Source organism: Salmo salar, chromosome ssa06 (assembly GCF_905237065.1).
Source record: "Salmo salar chromosome ssa06, Ssal_v3.1, whole genome shotgun sequence".
Taxonomy (NCBI): domain Eukaryota; kingdom Metazoa; phylum Chordata; class Actinopteri; order Salmoniformes; family Salmonidae; genus Salmo; species Salmo salar.
Window position 1 is genome coordinate 61669858 of NC_059447.1, and position 19215 is coordinate 61689072.

The window sequence follows — 19215 nt, forward strand, 5'->3', positions numbered from 1 at the left end:
TGGAAGTGACATCTGATGAAGAGAATCAAAGGTAATGGATTATTTACATAGTATTTTCGATTTTAGATCTCCCCAACATGACGTCTAGTCTGTATCGCAACGCGTATTTTTCTGGGCGCAGTGCTCAGATTATTGCAAAGTGTGATTTCCCAGTAAGGTTATTTTTAAATCTGGCAAGTTGATTGCGTTCAAGAGATGTAAATCTATAATTCTTTAAATGACAATATAATATTTTACCAATGTTTTCTAATTTTAATTATTTAATTTGTTACGCTGACTTGACTGCCGGTTATTGGAGGGAAACGATTTCCTCAACATCAATGCCATAGTAAAACGCTGTTTTTGGATATAAATATGAACTTGATAGAACTAAAAATGCATGCATTGTCTAACATAATGTCCTAGGAGTGTCATCTGATGGAGATTGTAAAAGGTTAGTGCATCATTTTAGCTGGTTTTATGGTTTTGGTGACCCTGTCTTTGACTTGACAAAACATTACACACAACTCTTGTAAATGTACTGTCCTAACATACTCTAAATTTATGCTTTCGCCGTAAAACCTTTTTGAAATCGTAAAACGTGGTTAGATTAAGGAGATGTTTATCTTTCAAATGGTGTAACATAGTTGTATTTTTGAAAAATTTGAATTTTGACATTTATTTGGATTCAAATTTGCCGCTCTTGAAATGCACCTGCTGTTGATGGAGTGCACCACGGGTGGCACGCTAGCGTCCCACCTAGCCCCAAGAGGTTTTAACTAACCTCCAGACGAGCTTCAATGCCATACAATTCTCCTTCCGTGGCCTCCAACTACTCTTAAACGCAAGTAAAACTAAATGCATGCTATTCAATCGATCGCTGCCCGCACCTGCTCGCCCGTCCAGCATCACTACTCTGGACGGCTCTGACTTAGAATACGTGGACAACTACAAATACCTAGGTGTCTGGTTAGACTGTAAACTCTCCTTCCAGACTCACATTAAGCATCTCCAATCCAAAAATAAATCTAGAATCGGCTTCCTATATCGCAACAAAGCATCCTTCACTCATGCTGCCAAACATACCCTCGTAAAACTGACCATCCTACCGATCCTCGACTTTAGTGATGTCATCTATAAAATAGCCTCAAACACTCTACTCAACAAATTGGATGCAGTCTATCACAGTGCCATCTGTTTTGTCACCAAAGCCCCATACACTACCCACCATTGTGACCTGTACGTTCTCGTTGGTTGGCCCTCGCTTCATACTCGTCGCCAAACCCACTGGCTACAGGTTATCTACAAGTCTCTGCAAGGTAAAGCTCCGCCTTATCTCAGCTCAGTGGTCACCATAGCAGCACCCACTTGTAGCACGCGCTCCAGCAGGTATATCTCACTGGTCACCCCCAAAGCCAATTCCTCCTTTGGTCGTCTTTCCTTCTAGTTCTCTGCTGCCAATGACTGGAACGAACTGCAAACATTTCTGAAGCTGGAGACTCATATCTCCCTCAATAGCTTTAAGCACCAGCTGTCAGAGCAGCTCACAGATCACTGCACCTGTACATTGCCCATCTGTAAACAGCCCATCTATCTACCTACCTCATCCCCATACTGTATTTATTTATTTATCTTGCTCCTTTGCACCCCAGTATCCCTACTTGCACATTCATCTTCTGCACATCTACCATTCCAGTGTTTAATTGCTATATTGTAATTACTTCGCCACCATGGCCTATTTATTGCCTTAACTCCCTTATCCTACCTCATTTGCACTCACTATATATAGACTTTTTGTTTTCTTTTGTTCTACTGTATTATTGACTGTATGTTTTGTTTATTCCATGTGTAACTCTGTGTTGTTGTATGTGTCGAATTGCTATGCTTTATCTTGGCCAGGTCGCAGTTGCAAATGAGAACTTACCTGGTTAAATAAAGGTGAAATAAAAAAATATAAATATATAATCTGGTTCCTTGAAATCTAACCTGCATTTGGCTGAGTAGGCTATAGTATAGCAATGAGTGTTTTAATGAAAACAATATTCCCCTCCACCATACGATTTTGTATACAGTGCATTTCAATCACAGATGAAGGCATTAGGTTACTCAAAAACACCTAGAGTCGATTGATGCACCCATGTGTCAATCTAATTAAAATAATAAAACATCCCGATCAAAAGCCGTCTGTTTAAGCTAGAGATATCTGCTTGGGCTGCTTCTCAATCCAACGCATCTGTGTCTCAATCCACCGGACCCGCCTATGTCGACCTTCAGAATCTGCGGTGGAAAGTGGCAGAGCTACAGCACTGTTTGTCAGACCAGGAGACATCCCGAAAATCAGTCTTCTCAGGAAAAAGTCTGAACGGTTTGGGATACAAACGAATATGACCCCACTATGGAAAGGGGTAGTGTTCTCTGTTTTGTTCTACGACCCCCAAGTGTCACAGGACCAACAAAAAAAGGGGTTAAATATTATTTCCTGACCTTTCTTATAACTCCTAGATATAGGACAGTCACTTCAAAACCTTGTTCCTCATGATTTATTTTTTGGTCTGTTTGTTTTACAATTGTTGAATGTGTTATTCAATGTGTTTTTATGGGCTGTAGCAGTAAAGGTACAATTCTATATTTGATCAAATATACTGCTCAAAAAAATAAAGGGAACACTTAAACAACACATCCTAGATCTGAATGAAATAAATAATCTTATTAAATACTTTTTTCTTTACATAGTTGAATGTGCTGACAACAAAATCACACAAAAATAATCAATGGAAATCCAATTTATCAACCCATGGAGGTCTGGATTTGGAGTCACACTCAAAATTAAAGTGGAAAACCACACTACAGGCTGATCCAACTTTGATGTAATGTCCTTAAAACAAGTCAAAATGAAGCTCAGTAGTGTGTGTGGCCTCGGCGTGCCTGTATGACCTCCCTACAACGCCTGGGCATGCTCCTGATGAGGTGGCAGATGGTCTCCTGAGGGATCTCCTCCCAGACCTGGACTAAAGCATCCGCCAACTCCTGGACAGTCTGTGGTGCAACGTGGCGTTGGTGGATGGAGCGAGACATGATCTCCCAGATGTGCTCAATTGGATTCAGGTCTGGGGAACGGGCGGGCCAGTCCATAGCATCAATGCCTTCCTCTTGCAGGAACTGCTGACGCACTCCAGCCACATGAGGTCTAGCATTGTCTTGCATTAGGAGGAACCCAGGGCCAACCGCACCAGCATATGGTCTCACAAGGGGTCTGAGGATCTCATCTCGGTACCTAATGGCAGTCAGGCTACCTCTGGCGAGCACATGGAGGGCTGTGCGGCCCCCAAAGAAATGCCACCCCACACCATGACTGACCCACCACCAAACCGGTCATGCTGGAGGATGTTGCAGGCAGCAGAACGTTCTCCACGGCGTCTCCAGACTCTGTCACGTCTGTCACGTGCTCAGTGTGAACCTGCTTTCATCTGTGAAGAGCACAGGGCGCCAGTGGCGAATTTGCCAATCTTGGTGTTCTCTGGCAAATGCCAAACGTCCTGCACGGTGTTGGGCTGTAAGCACAACCCCCACCTGTGGACGTCGGGCCCTCATACCACCCTCATGGAGTCTGTTTCTGACCGTTTGAGCAGACACATGCACATTTGTGGCCTGCTGGAGGTCATTTTGCAGGGCTCTGGCAGTGCTTCTCCTGCTCCTCCTTGCACAAAGGCGGAGGTAGCGGTCCTGCTGCTGGGTTGTTGCCCTCCTACGGCCTCCTCCACATCTCCTGATGTACTGGCCTGTCTCCTGGTAGCGCCTCCATGCTCTGGACACTACACTGACAGACACAGCAAACCTTCTTGCCACAGCTCGCATTGATGTGCCATCCTGGATGAGCTGCACTACCTGAGCCACTTGTGTGGGTTGTAGACTCCGTCTCATGCTACCACTAGAGTGAAAGCACCGCCAGCATTCAAAAGTGACCAAAACATCAGCCAGGAAGCATAGGAACTGAGAAGTGGTCTGTGGTCCCCACCTGCAGAACCACTCCTTTATTGGGGGTGTCTTGCTAATTGCCTATAATTTCCACCTGTTGTCTATTCCATTTGCACAACAGCATGTGAAATTTATTGTCAATCAGTGTTGCTTCCTAAGTGGACAGTTTGATTTCACAGAAGTGTGATTGACTTGGAGTTACATTGTGTTGTTTAAGTGTTCCCTTTATTTTTTTGAGCAGTGTATATACAGTACCAGTCAAAAGTTTGGACACACCTAAACATGCCAGTTTTTATTTATTTTTACTATTTTCTACGTTGTAGAAAAATAGTGATGACATCAAAGCTATGAAATAACACATATGGAATCATGTAATAAACAAAAAAAGTGTTCAACAAATCAAAATATATTTTATATTTGAGATTCTTCAAAGTAGCCACCCTTTGCCTTGATGACAGCTTTGCACACTCTTGGCATTCTCTCAACCAGCTTCATGAGATATGCTTTTCCAACAGTCTTGAAGGAGTTCCCACTTATACTGAGCACTTGTTGGCTGCTTTTCCTTCACTCTGCGGTCCAACCCATCCTAAACCATCTCAATCGGGTTGAGGTCGGGGGATTGTGGAGGCCAGGTCATCTGATGCAGCACTCCATCACTCTCCTGGGTCAAATAGCCCTTATACAACCTGGAGGTGTGTTGGATCATTGTGCTGTTGAAAAATTATAGTCCCACTAAGCACAAACCAGATGGGATGGCGTATCGCTGCAGAATGCAGTGGTAGCAATGCTAGTTAAGTGTGCCTTGAATTATAAATAAATCACAGACATTGTCACCAGCAAAGCATCCCCACACCATCACACCTCCTCCTCCATGCTTCACGGTGGGAACCACAAATGTGGAGATCATCAGTTCACCTACTCTGCATATCACAAAGACACGGTGGTTGGAACCAAAAATCTCAAATTTGGACAAATCAGACCAAAGGACAGATTTCCACTGGTCTAATGTCCATTGCTCGTGTTTCTTGGCCCAAACAAGTCTCTTCTTCATATTGGTGTCCTTTAGCAGTGATGTCTTTTAACCTCTTAGGGCTAGGGGGCAGTATTTACACCGCCGGATAAAAAACATCCCTGATTTAATCTGGTTACTACTCCTACCCAGTAACTAGAATATGCATATACTTATTAGATATGGATAGAAAACACCCTAAAGTTTCTAAAACTGTTTGAATGGTGTCTGTGAGTATAACAGAACTCATATGGCAGGCAAAAACCTGCGAGATTCCTTTACAGGAAGTGGCCTGTCTGACCATTTATTGGCTTTCTTTGACATCTCTTTCCAAAACAAAGGATCTCTGCGGTAACGTGACACTTCCCACGGCTCCCATAGGCTCTCAGAGCCCGGGAAAAAGCTGAATGTCGTCATTCCAGCCCCAGGCTGAAACACATTATCGCCTTTGTCAAGTGGCCGATCTGGGGACAGTGGGCTTAGGCGCGTGCACTGGTCGCCCCCGTCTTTCTTTTTTTTCCTCTATTTACCGAAACGCAGATTCCCGGTCGGAATATTATCGCTTTTTTACGAGATAAATTGCATAAAAATTGATTTTAAACAGCGGTTGACATGCTTCGAAGTACGGTAATGGAATATTTAGGAATTTTTTGTCACGAAATGCGCCATGCTCGTAACCCTGATTTACCATTTCGGATAGTGTCTAGAACGCACGAACAAAACGCCGCTGTTTGGATATAACGATGGATTATTTGGGACCAAACCAACATTTGTTATTGAAGTAGAAGTCCTGGGAGTGCATTCTGACGAAGAACAGCAAAGGTAATAACATTTTTGTTATAGTGAATCTGATTTTGGTGAAGGCTAAACTTGCTGGGTGTCTAAATAGCTAGCCCGTGATGGCTGGGCTATGTACTTAGAATATTGCAAAATGTGCTTTCACCAAAAAGCTATTTTAAAATCGGACATATCGAGTGCATAGAGGAGTTCTGTATCTATAATTCTTAAAATAATTGTTCTGCTTTTTGTGAACGTTTATCGTGAGTAATTTAGTAAATTGTTAGTAAATTCCCCGGAAGTTTGTGGGGGGTATGCTAGTTCTGAACGTCACATGCTAATGTAAAAAGCTGTTTTTTGATATAAATATGAACTTGATTGAACAAAACATGCATGTATTGTATAACATAACGTCCTAGGGTTGTCATCTGATGAAGATCATCAAAGGTTAGTGCTGCATTTAGCTGTGGTTTGGGTTTATGTGACATTATATGCTAGCTTGAAAAATGGGTGTCTGATTATTTCTGGCTGGGTACTCTGCTGACATAATCTAATGTTTTGCTTTCGTTGTAAAGCCTTTTTGAAATCGGACAGTGTGGTTAGATAAAGGAGAGTCTTGTCTTTAAAATGGTGTAAAATAGTTATATGTTTGAGAAATTGAAGTAATAGCATTTTTAAGGTATTTGAATATCGCGCCACGGGATTAGACTGGCTGTTGCGTAGGTGGGACGATTTGGTGCCACCTACCCTAGAGAGGTTAAGCAATTCGACCATGAAGGCCTGATTCACACAGTCTCCTCTGAGGTGCAGTTAACTCTAATTAACTTATCCTCTGCAGCAGAGGTAACTATAGGTCTTCCTCTCCTGTGGCGGTCCTCATGAGAGCCAGTTTCATCATAGTGCTGATGGTTTTTGCGACTGCACTTGAAGAAACTTTAAAAGTTGTTGAAATGTTCCGTATTTACTGACCTTCATGTCTTAAAGTAATGATGGACTGTCATTTCTCTTTGCTTATTTGAGCTGTTCTTGCCATAATATGGACTTGGTCTTTTACCAAATAAGGCTATCTTCTGTATACCACCCCTGCCTTCCGTCACACCACAACTGATTGGCTCAAACACATTAAGAAGGAATGACATTCCACAAATGAACTTTTAACAAGGCACACCTGTTAATTGAAATGCATTCCAGGTGACTACCTCGTGAAGCTGGTTGAGAGAATGCCAAGAGTGTGCAAAGCTGTCAACAAGGCAAAGGGTGGCTACTTTGAAGAATCTCAAATATATTTTGATTTGATTAACACTTTTTTGGTTACTACATGACTCCATATGTGTTATTTCATAGTTTTGATGTCTTCACTATTATTCTACAATGTAGGAAATAGTGAAAATAAATAAAAACCCTGCAATGAGTAGGTGTGTCCGAACTTTTGACTGGTACTGTATGTTTGCAACTTTGCAACTACTTACATTGGTAGCGGATGAGTCATTTCCAGTCAACGCTGGTTGGAATTGGCTCGCGAAACTACCTTTAACTTCCTTCATACTGGACATAAAAATGGTATCCATGAGTTCATCTGACTCTGGTTAAGTAGATAAAGGGCCTCATTGCCAAAATCCCAAAGTGTCCCTATAACCAAATAGCTACCTGGACAATCTGCATTGACCCTTTTTGCACAATTTTTTTTCTGTCGTCACATACACAACTGTTACTGTTTACTATCTGTCACTTTATTCCTAGTTATATGTACATATCTACCTCAATTACCTCGTACCCCAGCACATCAACTTGGTACTGGTACCTCGTGTATAAAGCCAAGTTATTGTTACTCATTGTGTATTTATTATACATTTTATTATTACACGTTTTACTTTAATATTATTTTTCTGTTCTTTCTCATTGTTGGGAAAGGCCTGTGAGTAAGCATTTCACTGTTAGTCTACATCTGTTGTTTACGAAGCATGTGATGAATAACATTTTATTTTATCCCCTAGCTCTAACATTGACCCTAACCTTAACCCTTAGCCAAGTTAATGTTAACCACCTCAATTGAATTTGTAACATATCATACATATCATGTATACTTCGTACCATTTTGTAGGAATTGTAATGCATAACATATCATACGAAATTTACGATGGACATCCACATATTAATACCAACTTAACATATCTTACTAATTTGAGAGTCCTGAATTTCCATTTACTATGTTACGCTACCCCTGAGTCCAGGTTGCTATTGGGAGATGCATGAGGGTACTAGCTGGTCATTTCACTACAGCCTACTGCAGGTATACCATCCTAAAAGTCAACTCTTCTGTCCTAAGCCAATAACTGGAAAAATCGCCAGTGGCCTAGTATGACCGAATCCACAATTCAGAGTTCAAGCGGATCATTTGATCATCACAACTCAGAGGAGAGTGGGAATAAGATCATTTGGAGTGTTGAATTACACAAAGGTTTGCGCTCACACTGCTCCTCCCGGTGCTCACTGACTACACGCACAAGAGGCTCCTTACCAGCTGTACCACTGGGGGCTGATGCCAGGGAAGCATGGTGAAATGGTGGGGCTGGGGGGTGTTTGTGAATGGCTCCCTTCCGTAGTCACATTTAGAAATGCCTAACACCTTGAGTCATGTTGAGGTTTTATTACAGAAGGCTGTAGGAATAATGTGGAATTAGATGGGATGCAGCTGATAATGCTGTCATCAATAACTCAAATGTAGGCTACTGGAACTGATGCTGTATTCTGATTTGCCAAAGTTACCTGGAGAATTTAATCAGATTCAGTGGCTAATGTCAGGTGAAGTGGACTATTGAGGGTGTGGCTGTATTTTTTGGAGAGGCAAATAGCCGAGTATATGCCTCTTACCGGGGTCGAACTGGGACCAAGAAATGGCCATGGCATTTTTTTCCTTGAGACCCCACGCTGGACCATTTTTTCTCCTTGAGGCCCCTTACTAGCCAGATAGTGTGTTGAAATTATCACAGATTACGGTGAAATAAACAGAAATTACTTATTTGAAATTCATGTCGGGCACACAAATAAATAAAAAAATGTTGTGTCCACCAAATGATTTTCTTCATAATGTATGTGCCCAGTACACAATTTTCTTCAAAAACAATTCCAATCTATTGTGGCTAACGTTAGCTAGGGGGCTAACGTTAGCTAGGCTAGGGGTTAGGGTTAAGGTTAGGGGTTAGGTTAATGGGCGGATAATGGTTAGCTAACATGCTAAGTAGTTGCAAAAGTAGCTAAAAAGTAATAAGTAGTGGCAAAGTTGCAAATTAGCTAAAATGCTAAAGTTGTCTGTGATTAAATTCAAACGTGCAACCTTTGGATTGCTAGACAATAGTGTTATATGCTTACCCATCCACCCTGATCAACCACCCTCCTTTCATTTTTTTCCTTAAAGTGATAACCATAGACTTCAAGTCATTGCGATAACGCAAGTTATTATTAGCTTGTGAAACTACCTCTACCATTTTTTATCCACTAGTTCATCTGACTCTGGGGAAGTAGATAAAGGGCCTCGTTGCCAAAATCCCAATGTATTCCTTTAAGTAACCTTCTGTCTTATGTAACTATACCATAGGTAACGTCTCATAATAATTTGAGTCTCCCGTATACTATGTTACGTCGAGTCTATGAGACCAGCCTGCCCCAAGAGAAAGCCATTATGCATGAAATCATTAAGATCACGAACTCACCAATTGCATGCCACATATAAAGGCCAGCGTGCATCTGCCACTGCAACAACCCATGGTGTACTGTCCACTTTGTATCTCTGCTCCACGTGGGTCACTGTAACTCTCAAATCCCCAAATATCTGCGCTGTTGGCCTGGGCAGTTGCAATGACGCGACCGCACTTTACAGCAGAGTACGTTTCAGGAGGTCCAATTCCACAATTCCAGATGGTTTTCAGTCAAAGGTGTATTCTTGTTGACATACCAATAAACTCCCCTCCGTATTTACTTTTGTATATATTACAATCGACGGGTATCCAAGCGGAAATAGATGAAGACAATTATGATTGGTTCTACAATTTGATAATCCTATTTCAACAAATACTGGAACAGTTTGAATTACATGTCCAGATGTACAAAATTAAGAAAGTCGGTCAGCTCTCAATTAGCAGCATTTTGATCTGGTTATTGTACGTCTGAATGATCAGTCCATGGATAATCCATAAACTAGAATTAAAGAATCTGAAAAACGTTTACAATTAATGTTCGATCATACTGTACATGGTCCAGAATAAAGTGCCAGTCGGCATTAGGCAGAACAGTATCCAAACACAGTGCCACTTGAAGAAATGAACAGTATCAGCCTATTTCTGAAAGGGTCCTTTGCTGAGAAACAAAGCAAGCCAGTGTTGTATACGGCAATGGGGTTCTTCTCATCGCTCCTCCCTCCACTATCGGGTTGTTCGGGTACTAGTGTGCAACTGAACTAACTAGCACCCTTTACTTTTCACACAGAAAGTCAAAGGGACAAAGTAGAATCCAAAGCGGTCAGACGTTATTGTCTTTCCCTTCTTTACGCTCTCTCAATAGGAGGCATACCGCGAATATGAGAATTCCCGTCGTTGTCCGATATCGGTGGAGCTGAACAGAGTCCTCCTACTGTCCTCCTCAGGAGCGCTGTGCATCCTCAGTTGCCTGGATTTCATAACCGCTGATTGTCCCCTGTTGGATATAAAACATTTTTCGCTTACACACAGAGCATGACTGTCCTATACTGGATATATGGTCGGTAGCACAGACAGTCCAGTAAAAAGAGGGACGAAAGAGAGACGCGGTGCAAGTTGCACGGTCGCCAGCCCCACCATCTGACGCTCCAGAATGAATGAACCGCACGCAGTGTTATTCACCACAGGGAAGCGGTTGAGTTCCTTTCTCACGATGAGCCAGAGAGATGCGATATAGAGCGCAGCTGACGACCTGGCCGTCACTGAATACACTGGATTAGCCCTCTGCTCCGATTCGCAGTGGGAGTCAATGGCAGGGAGTTGAGGTGATTATAATTTGAATCATCACCTGTAAATCATAGGTGGATTGAATTCAGAGCCACAATGATGGACAGTCAGTCATCCAGAACGAAAAGTCAATTAAATTAAAAGGTTAGCCTATTGATGAAGCCAAATAAATGGCATAGGCATGTGCCACCCTTCATTTGTGATAATATAGGCTATAATAAGAGGCCAACTTATTTTCGCAGACACTTTCATCCAAAGACATGCTGTCCCAACCAACTGAGCCATCACATATAATCCAAAGTGGCCTTTGATAACATGCACAAAGGAGTAAATTCTACTGAAAAAATGGCCTGTTCTTCCCTCATATTGTGTACTCTCCACCCAGCATGTCTCTTGATTGGCAAGGACAGCCATTCTGCCATATCTTTTTTTTTTCTCTCTCTCTCACACACACACACACACACACACACACACACACAGTAGCTGTGTTTATGACATGGCTTAATTATCTTGGTAATCTTGAGTGACAGTATCATGTATTTACCGCCTGATATCCTGGGGGTAATGACTAGTGGCATCCATACATCCTCCTTGGAATGATTTTTAGAGAGAAATGGAAGACTGGCATATCTCGTCCAGTGTAATCTCAGAATCGTTGTCCTTGAATAACCCCTGAAACTGATACATACAGAGATAGAGAGAAGGATGGGAATGTGTTTATTACTTATCTGTCTCAGCCAGATGGCTGCTGCTGGTACACTTCGGCTCTGTCACTGAAACACTGTGACATGAAATGCTGTGGATGGTTGTCATAAACTATTTGAGACAACCTGATGGGAAAGAGAAATAGTGTTGTAAGGTATACAAAGAGGCCAACAAAAATGGAGATAGCTGAGCTTGGATTGGCTTTTCAAATCAATTTTACTCATCACATCCTTCGTAAACAACAGGTGTAACTAACAGTGGAATGCTTACTTCGCAACAATGCAGAAAGAAAGAAAATAGAGAAATAATAGAAAAGTAAAACATGTAATAATACAAATAATAATAGATACATAATGAGTAATGATATACTGGCTATTACAAGGGGTTCCCTTACCGAGTTGATGTGCAGGGGTATGAGGTAATTGAGGTAGATACTGTATGTACATATAACTAGGTATAAAGTGACAGATAATAAACAGTAACAGCAGCGTATGTGATGAGTCAGAAAAGTTAGCGCAAAAACGGTCAATGCATATAGCTAGTTGTTTAACTATTTAAATAACTATATATATATAACTATAAGTATATGGATTGGGGGTAGAAGCTGTTCAGGGTCCTGTTGGTTCCAGACTTGGTGCACCAGTACCACTTACCGTACAGTTGCAGATATGACTTGGGTGGCTGGAGTCTGACAATTATTATGGCCTTCCCATGACACCGCCTGGTATAGAGGTCCTGGATGGCAGGGAGTTTAGCCCCAGTGATGTACTGGGCCTCACGCACTACCCTCTGTAGAGCCTTGTGGTCGGATACCAAGCAGTTGTCATGCCAAGCAGTGATGTAGCCAGTCAAGATGCTCTCAATGGTGCAGCTGTATAACTTTTTGAGGTTCTGAGGGCCCATGCCAAATCTTTTATTAGCCTCCTGAGGGGGAAGTGGCATTGTCATGCCCTCTTCACAACTGTGTTGGTGTGTTTGGACCATGATAGATTCTTAGTGAGGTGCACACTGAGGAAATTGAAGCTCTCGACCCGCTACACTACAGACCCGTCGAACAGACCCGTCGATGTGAATGGGGCCGTGCTCGACTCTCCGTGTCCTGTAGTCCACGATCAACTCTTTTGTCTTGCTGATCTCCTCCCTATAGGATGTCTCATTGTCGTCGGAGATCAGGCCTACCACCTTTGTGTCGTTTGCAAACATAATGACGGTGTTGCAGTCATACATGGGTGAACAGGGAGTATAGAAAGGGACTAAGCACACACCCCTGAGGGGCACCCATGTTGAGGGTCAGCGTGACAGATGTGTTATTGCCCACCCTCACCACCTGGAGGTGTCCCGTCAGGAAGTCCAGGATACAGTTGCAGAGGGAGGTGTTCATTTCCAGGATCCTTAGCTTAGTGATAAGCTTGGAGGGCACTATGGTGTTGAACGCTGAGCTGTAGTCAATGAACAGCATTCTCATGTAGGTGTTCCTTTTCTCCAAGTGGGAAATGGCAGTGTGGAGTGCAATAGAGATTGCGTCATCTGTGGATCTGTTGGGGCAGCATGCGAATTGGAGGGGGTCCAGTGTGTCAGGCTTATCTAGTCTTTTGGTGGGCCCATAGTGTTTTGAATACAGTTTTTGTATACTCTATTCCTGGATATTCAATAACTAAAAGAAACAGCCTACAATGCCTGACTTCAAGTCTACTGCCTACATGATGAGCAGTTCACTATTTTTCCTTAGTGAAGTTAGCTAACTTGTACATCCACATTTATAATCAACATGCGGCATCTCATTATCCTCAATGCCCTTTCTATGTAACAGATAATCATATCTTGTTTGGTCAGTCTAATGAAGCAGTCCGTGTCTCCAGAGCAGTGTTAATGGCTACATTAACTGGTAGTAAAGCATGTGACTGTCCACCTTTGTAAAGCCTCACTAAGCTCAGACAGCATTGATTGAACTTTTTGACTTTGACTTAATTTAGAGGTGCGATAAAGCTATCTCCCTTTCAACATTGAGGTTTTCACCTTCAGTGAACTTGAGATTCAAAGAGAGTGACACAGACCCAGCTGTCACTCAGAATGATGCCAGGTACTATGTGTGGATACTTGACAATCAGCTGCAGTGTTGCTGGAAATCAGGCTCCACCTGGTCACATGATTGATTTGATTATTTCAGTGTCTTACAGAGAATACATACACACAAAGGTACCCAGTCCATATGGGCTCATGGTATGTGTATTGTATGTTTTGTCCTCGGTGTCGTTCATTCGAAAAGAGAAATACACGTCTTAAACGCCCTGAAGTCATAATACAATGAAAAATAAAACAGTAAATGAAACCAAATATGAGTTCAAATGATCCTTGAATCCACTGCATTAAAATCAATCTATTACCATGTGCAAAAATACTGTTTAACTCTCCGATTTTGTTTATGACTCTAAAGTTATTTGAGGTCTGTGGAATCATCTCCTCCTTAGTTTTTTTTAATAGCCGGATATGTGGCTAAAGTGCAGTTTGTATCAGATATTGCTTCATTATTTTAATTCTGCTTTGGTGTTCTTGTGCCAACCGTTTCAGTATTTAAAATGAACGATGAGCGGGCATCTGAAAGTGCTGTACATAGAAAAATTGCTAATTTAAAAATTAATGAAGTGCTCCTACAAAGCACTAAACACATGCTCTCCTCCCTCTTTCATGCATTCAACTTTGGGCTCTTTCAGATGCTTCACTTGACCTGATAGGCCTATATTACATTTTGCCTTAAATGAAATCACATCTTTTCAATATAAATGTTTTTTGAAAATGTCTGACATACCACGTCTAATCTCTTCTAGGAAGAGATAGATCTGGGATGCATATAAACTAGGCTAGTGCATTTCACACAGGCCAGAGGATGTAGGCTACCACAAACACACCATCTTTAAGGTTTATGGTGTGGTAGCTTAATTCCATATAGGGGCTAGGGATCCTATTGTTGTAGGGCAGGTATTCCCAAACTGGGGTATGGGGTACGCGCAATGCCGTCGGGGGTACGCAAAAATTGGAGCAGCAAGTAGCCTACTCGTTAGCGCATTGGACTAGTAACCGGAAGGTTGCTAGATCGAATCCCCGAGCTGACAAGGTAAAAATCTGTTGTTCTGCCCCTGAACGAGGCATTTAACCCAGTTTTCCTAGGCTGTCATTGTAAATAAACTTGTAAACAGACTTGCCTAGTTAAATAAAGGTTCAATAAAAAATTGAAAAGTGATTAAAATCAAAAAAATGTATAATGTATTATATATATATATATATATATATTTTTTTTTTATATCTTCACATTTTCAAACGGTCCATTAATATTTTCCAACGGGGCTATACATTTGGGTGATGTCACGGTTGTCGTAGAGAGGAGTGGACCAAAGTGCAGCGTGTGTGTCGTTCCACATTTTATTTATACTGTGAAACTATGCAATACATAAATAAACTTGAATGACAAAAAAACAACAAACCGTGACGCAGAAGTGAAACAGACACTTCTCAAAACTAATCTCCCACAAACCCAGGTGGAGAAAATCCCTACTTAAGTATGATCTCCAATTAGAGACAACGAGGACCAGCTGCCTCTAATTGGAGATCATCCCAAACAAAACCAACATAGAAATACAAAACTAGAACATGAACATAGAAATACAAAACATAGAAAAACACCCCCTGTCACGCCCTGACCTACTCTACCATAGAAAATAACATCTTACTATGGTCAGGACGTGAAAGTACCCCCCCAAATGTGCGGACTCCGACCGCACCTAAACAAAAACACAACAACCCCCCCCCCCCCAAAAAAAAAAACTAAAACAAAAGGGAGGGTAGGATGGGTAACTACTGTCTATGGCGGCTCTGGTGCAGTACACATAACCTTCTTATCCCGCGGATCCTCCAACAGAGGAGGCGGCTCTGGTTCGGGGCGGAACCCCCGCTCCGCCCGCTGATCCCTCTGCTTCTGTGTCACCAGACCGTGGATCACCGCTGGAGGTTCCGGAATGCAGGCCGCCGCTGGAGGTTCCGGACTGCAGGCCGTCTCAGGAGGTTCCGAACTGTAGGCCGTCTCAGGAGGTTCCGGACTGCAGGCCGTCTCAGGAGGTTGCGGGCTGCAGGCCGTCTCAGGAGGTTGCGGGCTGCAGGCCGTCTCAGGAGGTTGCGGGCTGCAGGCCGTCTCAGAAGACTCTTCCTAGAGCTGACCGCCTGGCCAAACTGAGCAATCGGGGGAGAAGGGCCTTGGTCAGGAAGGTGACCAAGAACCCAATGTTCACTCTGACAGAGCTCCAGAGTGCCTCTGTGGAGATGGGAGAACCTTCCAGAAGGACAACCATCTCTGCAACACTCCACCAATCAGGCCTTCATGGTAGAGTGGCCAGATGGAAGCCACTCCTTAGTAAAAGGCACGTGACATCCCGATTGGAGATTGCCAAAAGGCACCTAAAGACTTTCAGACCATGAGTAACAAGATCCTCTGGTCTGATGAAAACAAGATTGAACTATTTGGTCTGAATGCCAAGCTTCATGTCACAAATACAGGTGTGCCAAGCTTGAAGCGTCATACCCAAGAAGACTCAAGGCTATAATTGCTGCCTTAGGTGCTTCAACAAAGTGCTGCGTAAAGGGTCTGAATACTTATATAAACCAAGAAGGAGAGTGATGGAGCACTACATCAGATGACCTGGCCTCCAAAATCACACGACCTCAACCCAATTGAGATGTTTGGGATGAGTTGGACCGCAGAGTGAAGTAACAGCAGCCAACAAGGGCTCGGCATATGTGGAACCTCCTTCAAGACTGTTGGAAAAGCATTCCAGGTGAAGCTGGTTGAGAGAATGCCAAGAGAGTGCAAAGCTGTCATCAAGGCAAAGGGTGGCTACTTTGAAGAATCTCAAATATATTTTGATTTGTTTAACCCATTTTTGGTTATTACATCATGAGATATTTCATAGTTGTGATGTCTTCACTATTATTCTACAATGTAGAAAATAGTAAAAATAAAGAAAAACCCTTGAATGAGTAGGTGTGTCCAAACCTTTGACTGGTACTGTATATCTTTCAACAATGCAGTGATGTTTAACATAAAACTTCAATCTATCTAATCAAACATAATCCACAGATTGTGAGTTGAAGATAAATGCTTTTACTAAGAGTATTAGTATATTAGTAATTGACTGATCAGGTCTCTCCAGATCTCCCAACAATGCTATGTCTAGGGTCAATTTTAGATAAAGGTTATGTTTTTTCAGCCATTCCTGAACCTGAGACCAGAAACATGTTACCTGAGGGAAATACCAAAACAAATGGTCTATTGGTTCTGTATCCTCACAACAAAATCTGCAGAACAAAATTTTGTTGGTGGCAAGAATTCTGTACAATAATTTTAGCTGAAAAGCACGAAGTCTTGAATCTTGCATCATTTTATATATCAACTCATACACTCTGTACCATGGAATTGGTACATCAAAAATCTCTTCCCAACTATTTTGCAATCTGAATGGCACAGCTGTCAACATCCTATTTATGCTATTTTTATTCCTCTGCTGGTTTTGATACTTTATATTGGGCAGAAAGACCAGTTTCCTACCTCCTGTCACTGCCACCTGCCTCTTCCATTTTTGGGGTAATGCTATCGGTTGTAATCTTGGATTGAGCAGACCTTCCCATACAATTCTGATAACTCCATGAAAAACATAACTCTACCATAGCAATTTACAATTTCATTTTTCATAACTACAGGTATTTTATCAATCAGCACATTTGAGTTCAGCCATAATATTTGTTGTAATTTTTTCAGGGGGATGAAATTGAAATTGTAACCAGCCCTGCAATGCTTGTTTGAAAAAGAGAAATACATTGAAAAAGGTTTCATTTTCAATTTATCTGCACAAAGGCAAAAAGATAATTTCTGAACAATGGATGAGCTTTTCTTAGTAATCTACCTGAGAACCATTTAGGGTTCAAGTAAAACGTTTGTGTAAGTGAAGATTTTAGAGAGAGGTTTAGTGATTTTATATTTAATAATATCAGCCCACCCAGTTCATATTCATTATATAGATAGGCACACTTTATCTTGTCCGTTTCAGCGTCCCAGATAGAGCAAAATAGTTTTTGCTTATATGATTTGAAAAGTTAATCATCAGGAGTAGGCAGCACCATAAGTAAGTGAGTAAACTGAGATATGACTAAGGAGTTAATCAGTGCAATTGTTCCATAAAAGACAGGTATTTACCTCTGTATGCTTGAAGGATCTTGTCTATTTTTACTAGTTTTCTATTGAAATTCATTGTGGAGAGCTCATTTATATCTTTTGTGATATGAATACCAACTATGTCTACTTCACCGTCAGCCCATTTTGTAGGTAAACTGCAGGGTCATGTAAAAGTTGTATTTTTTAAAGATCCAATACATAATATTGTACACTTACCATAATTACGTTTTAGTCCAGAGATTCCAGAAAAGTTATCTAGATCTTCAATGAGACGTTGCAGGGATCTAGCTTGACTCATCAGCATACATGGGCACACTTGTTTTTAAGCCTTGGATTTCTAATCCTCTAATGTTGTTATTTGATCTGATTTTAATAGCTAGCATTTCAATGGCCATAATGAATGGATATGGTGACAGTGAACACCCTTGTTTAACTGCTCTTGACAATTCAAAACTCTCTGAGAAGTAGCCGCTATTTACTATTACTCCAATGTATAGCACCTCGGGTTGCTATACATTGGAGATAATATACATCTAAGAAGCCAGGGCTGGATTTTGATATGTTTCATGTTGCATTTATAAATAAAAGAGCTTTTCAAAATCCAGGCCTGGCTTCTTAGAGGTTTCATGTTGTTCTATTATTTGTAGTAGTTGTCGTTTATTATCTCCAATGTATCGTCCATGGATCAGGACGAACAATACCTGGTAAAACATTTTTAATTCTGAGTGCTATGCATTTCATTAGTATTTTTGCAACACAAGTTTGAAGTTTAAGAGGCCTCCAGTTTTTTTTAGATAGACTGTATCTTTATATTTGCCATCAGGGTCTTGTTTTAGTAATAGTGAAATCAGACCTTCCTGCTGAGTACCTGACAGACTACCATTTCTATAGGAGTAGTTAAAAAAGCTAATAATAGAGCTTTTAGTATATCAAAAAAGGCTTGATATACCTCTACCAGTATGCCATCAAGCCCTGGGGTTTATTAATATCCTCAAAAAGTTATTCCTCCGTAATTTGGCCTTTTCTCTGATCTTTTTGTACATTTGTTTTTGTTTTATTATTTGGAAAGAATTCCTTACAATAACAGTTGTTCAGAGGGTGAGGATGAGATGGAAAAGAAAATATCTGCTTAAAATATTTATCTACCTTTTTTAAAATATAATTTGTAGAATCATAGATGACTCTATCTTTAGTAGCGAGTTTCTGCAAATTATTTTTGGTAGCATTCCTGTGTTGGAGATTCCAGAAGAATTTGGTGCATTTTTCTCCATATTCCATCCAGTTTGCATTATTTTTGTAATAGATTACATTAGATCATTCTTAAATAAGTTCCTCCGGTTTGTTTTGTTTTTCCTCTAACTTATTTTGTATCTCTGTAGTACTGTTTTTATTGCTATCTACCTGTACCATTAGTTAATGTATTTCGCTTGTTAATCTTGTCTCTTTAGACAGAAACTGCTTTTTAATTTTTTTATATTGAATTGAATGACCTCTGAAGGTACATTTTAAAGGTATCCCAAACAAGGAGATTTTCTGGAACCTATATTGTACTGGAAAAATTCAGTTATAAATAA

The 19215-nt window shown here is 41.2% G+C and overlaps 1 protein-coding gene across 3 annotated transcripts in view; it reads right to left on the bottom strand.

Annotated features, from left to right (window-relative positions):
* nkain2 (sodium/potassium transporting ATPase interacting 2) overlaps positions 1 to 10657 on the bottom strand; it is a 187108-nt gene extending 176451 nt beyond the window's left edge. Inside the window, exon 1 of one of the 3 annotated variants that reach the window (XM_014205110.2) lies at positions 9451 to 10655. In XM_014205110.2, coding sequence (XP_014060585.1) covers positions 9451 to 9504 — 54 coding nt within the window. In that variant the 5' untranslated portion in view covers positions 9505 to 10655. Of the gene's footprint in view, positions 1 to 9450 lie in introns of all 3 variants that reach the window. The other 2 variants (XM_014205111.2, XM_014205112.2) reach the window with 2 other exon arrangements.
* Positions 10658 to 19215: the final 8558 nt, after the last annotated feature.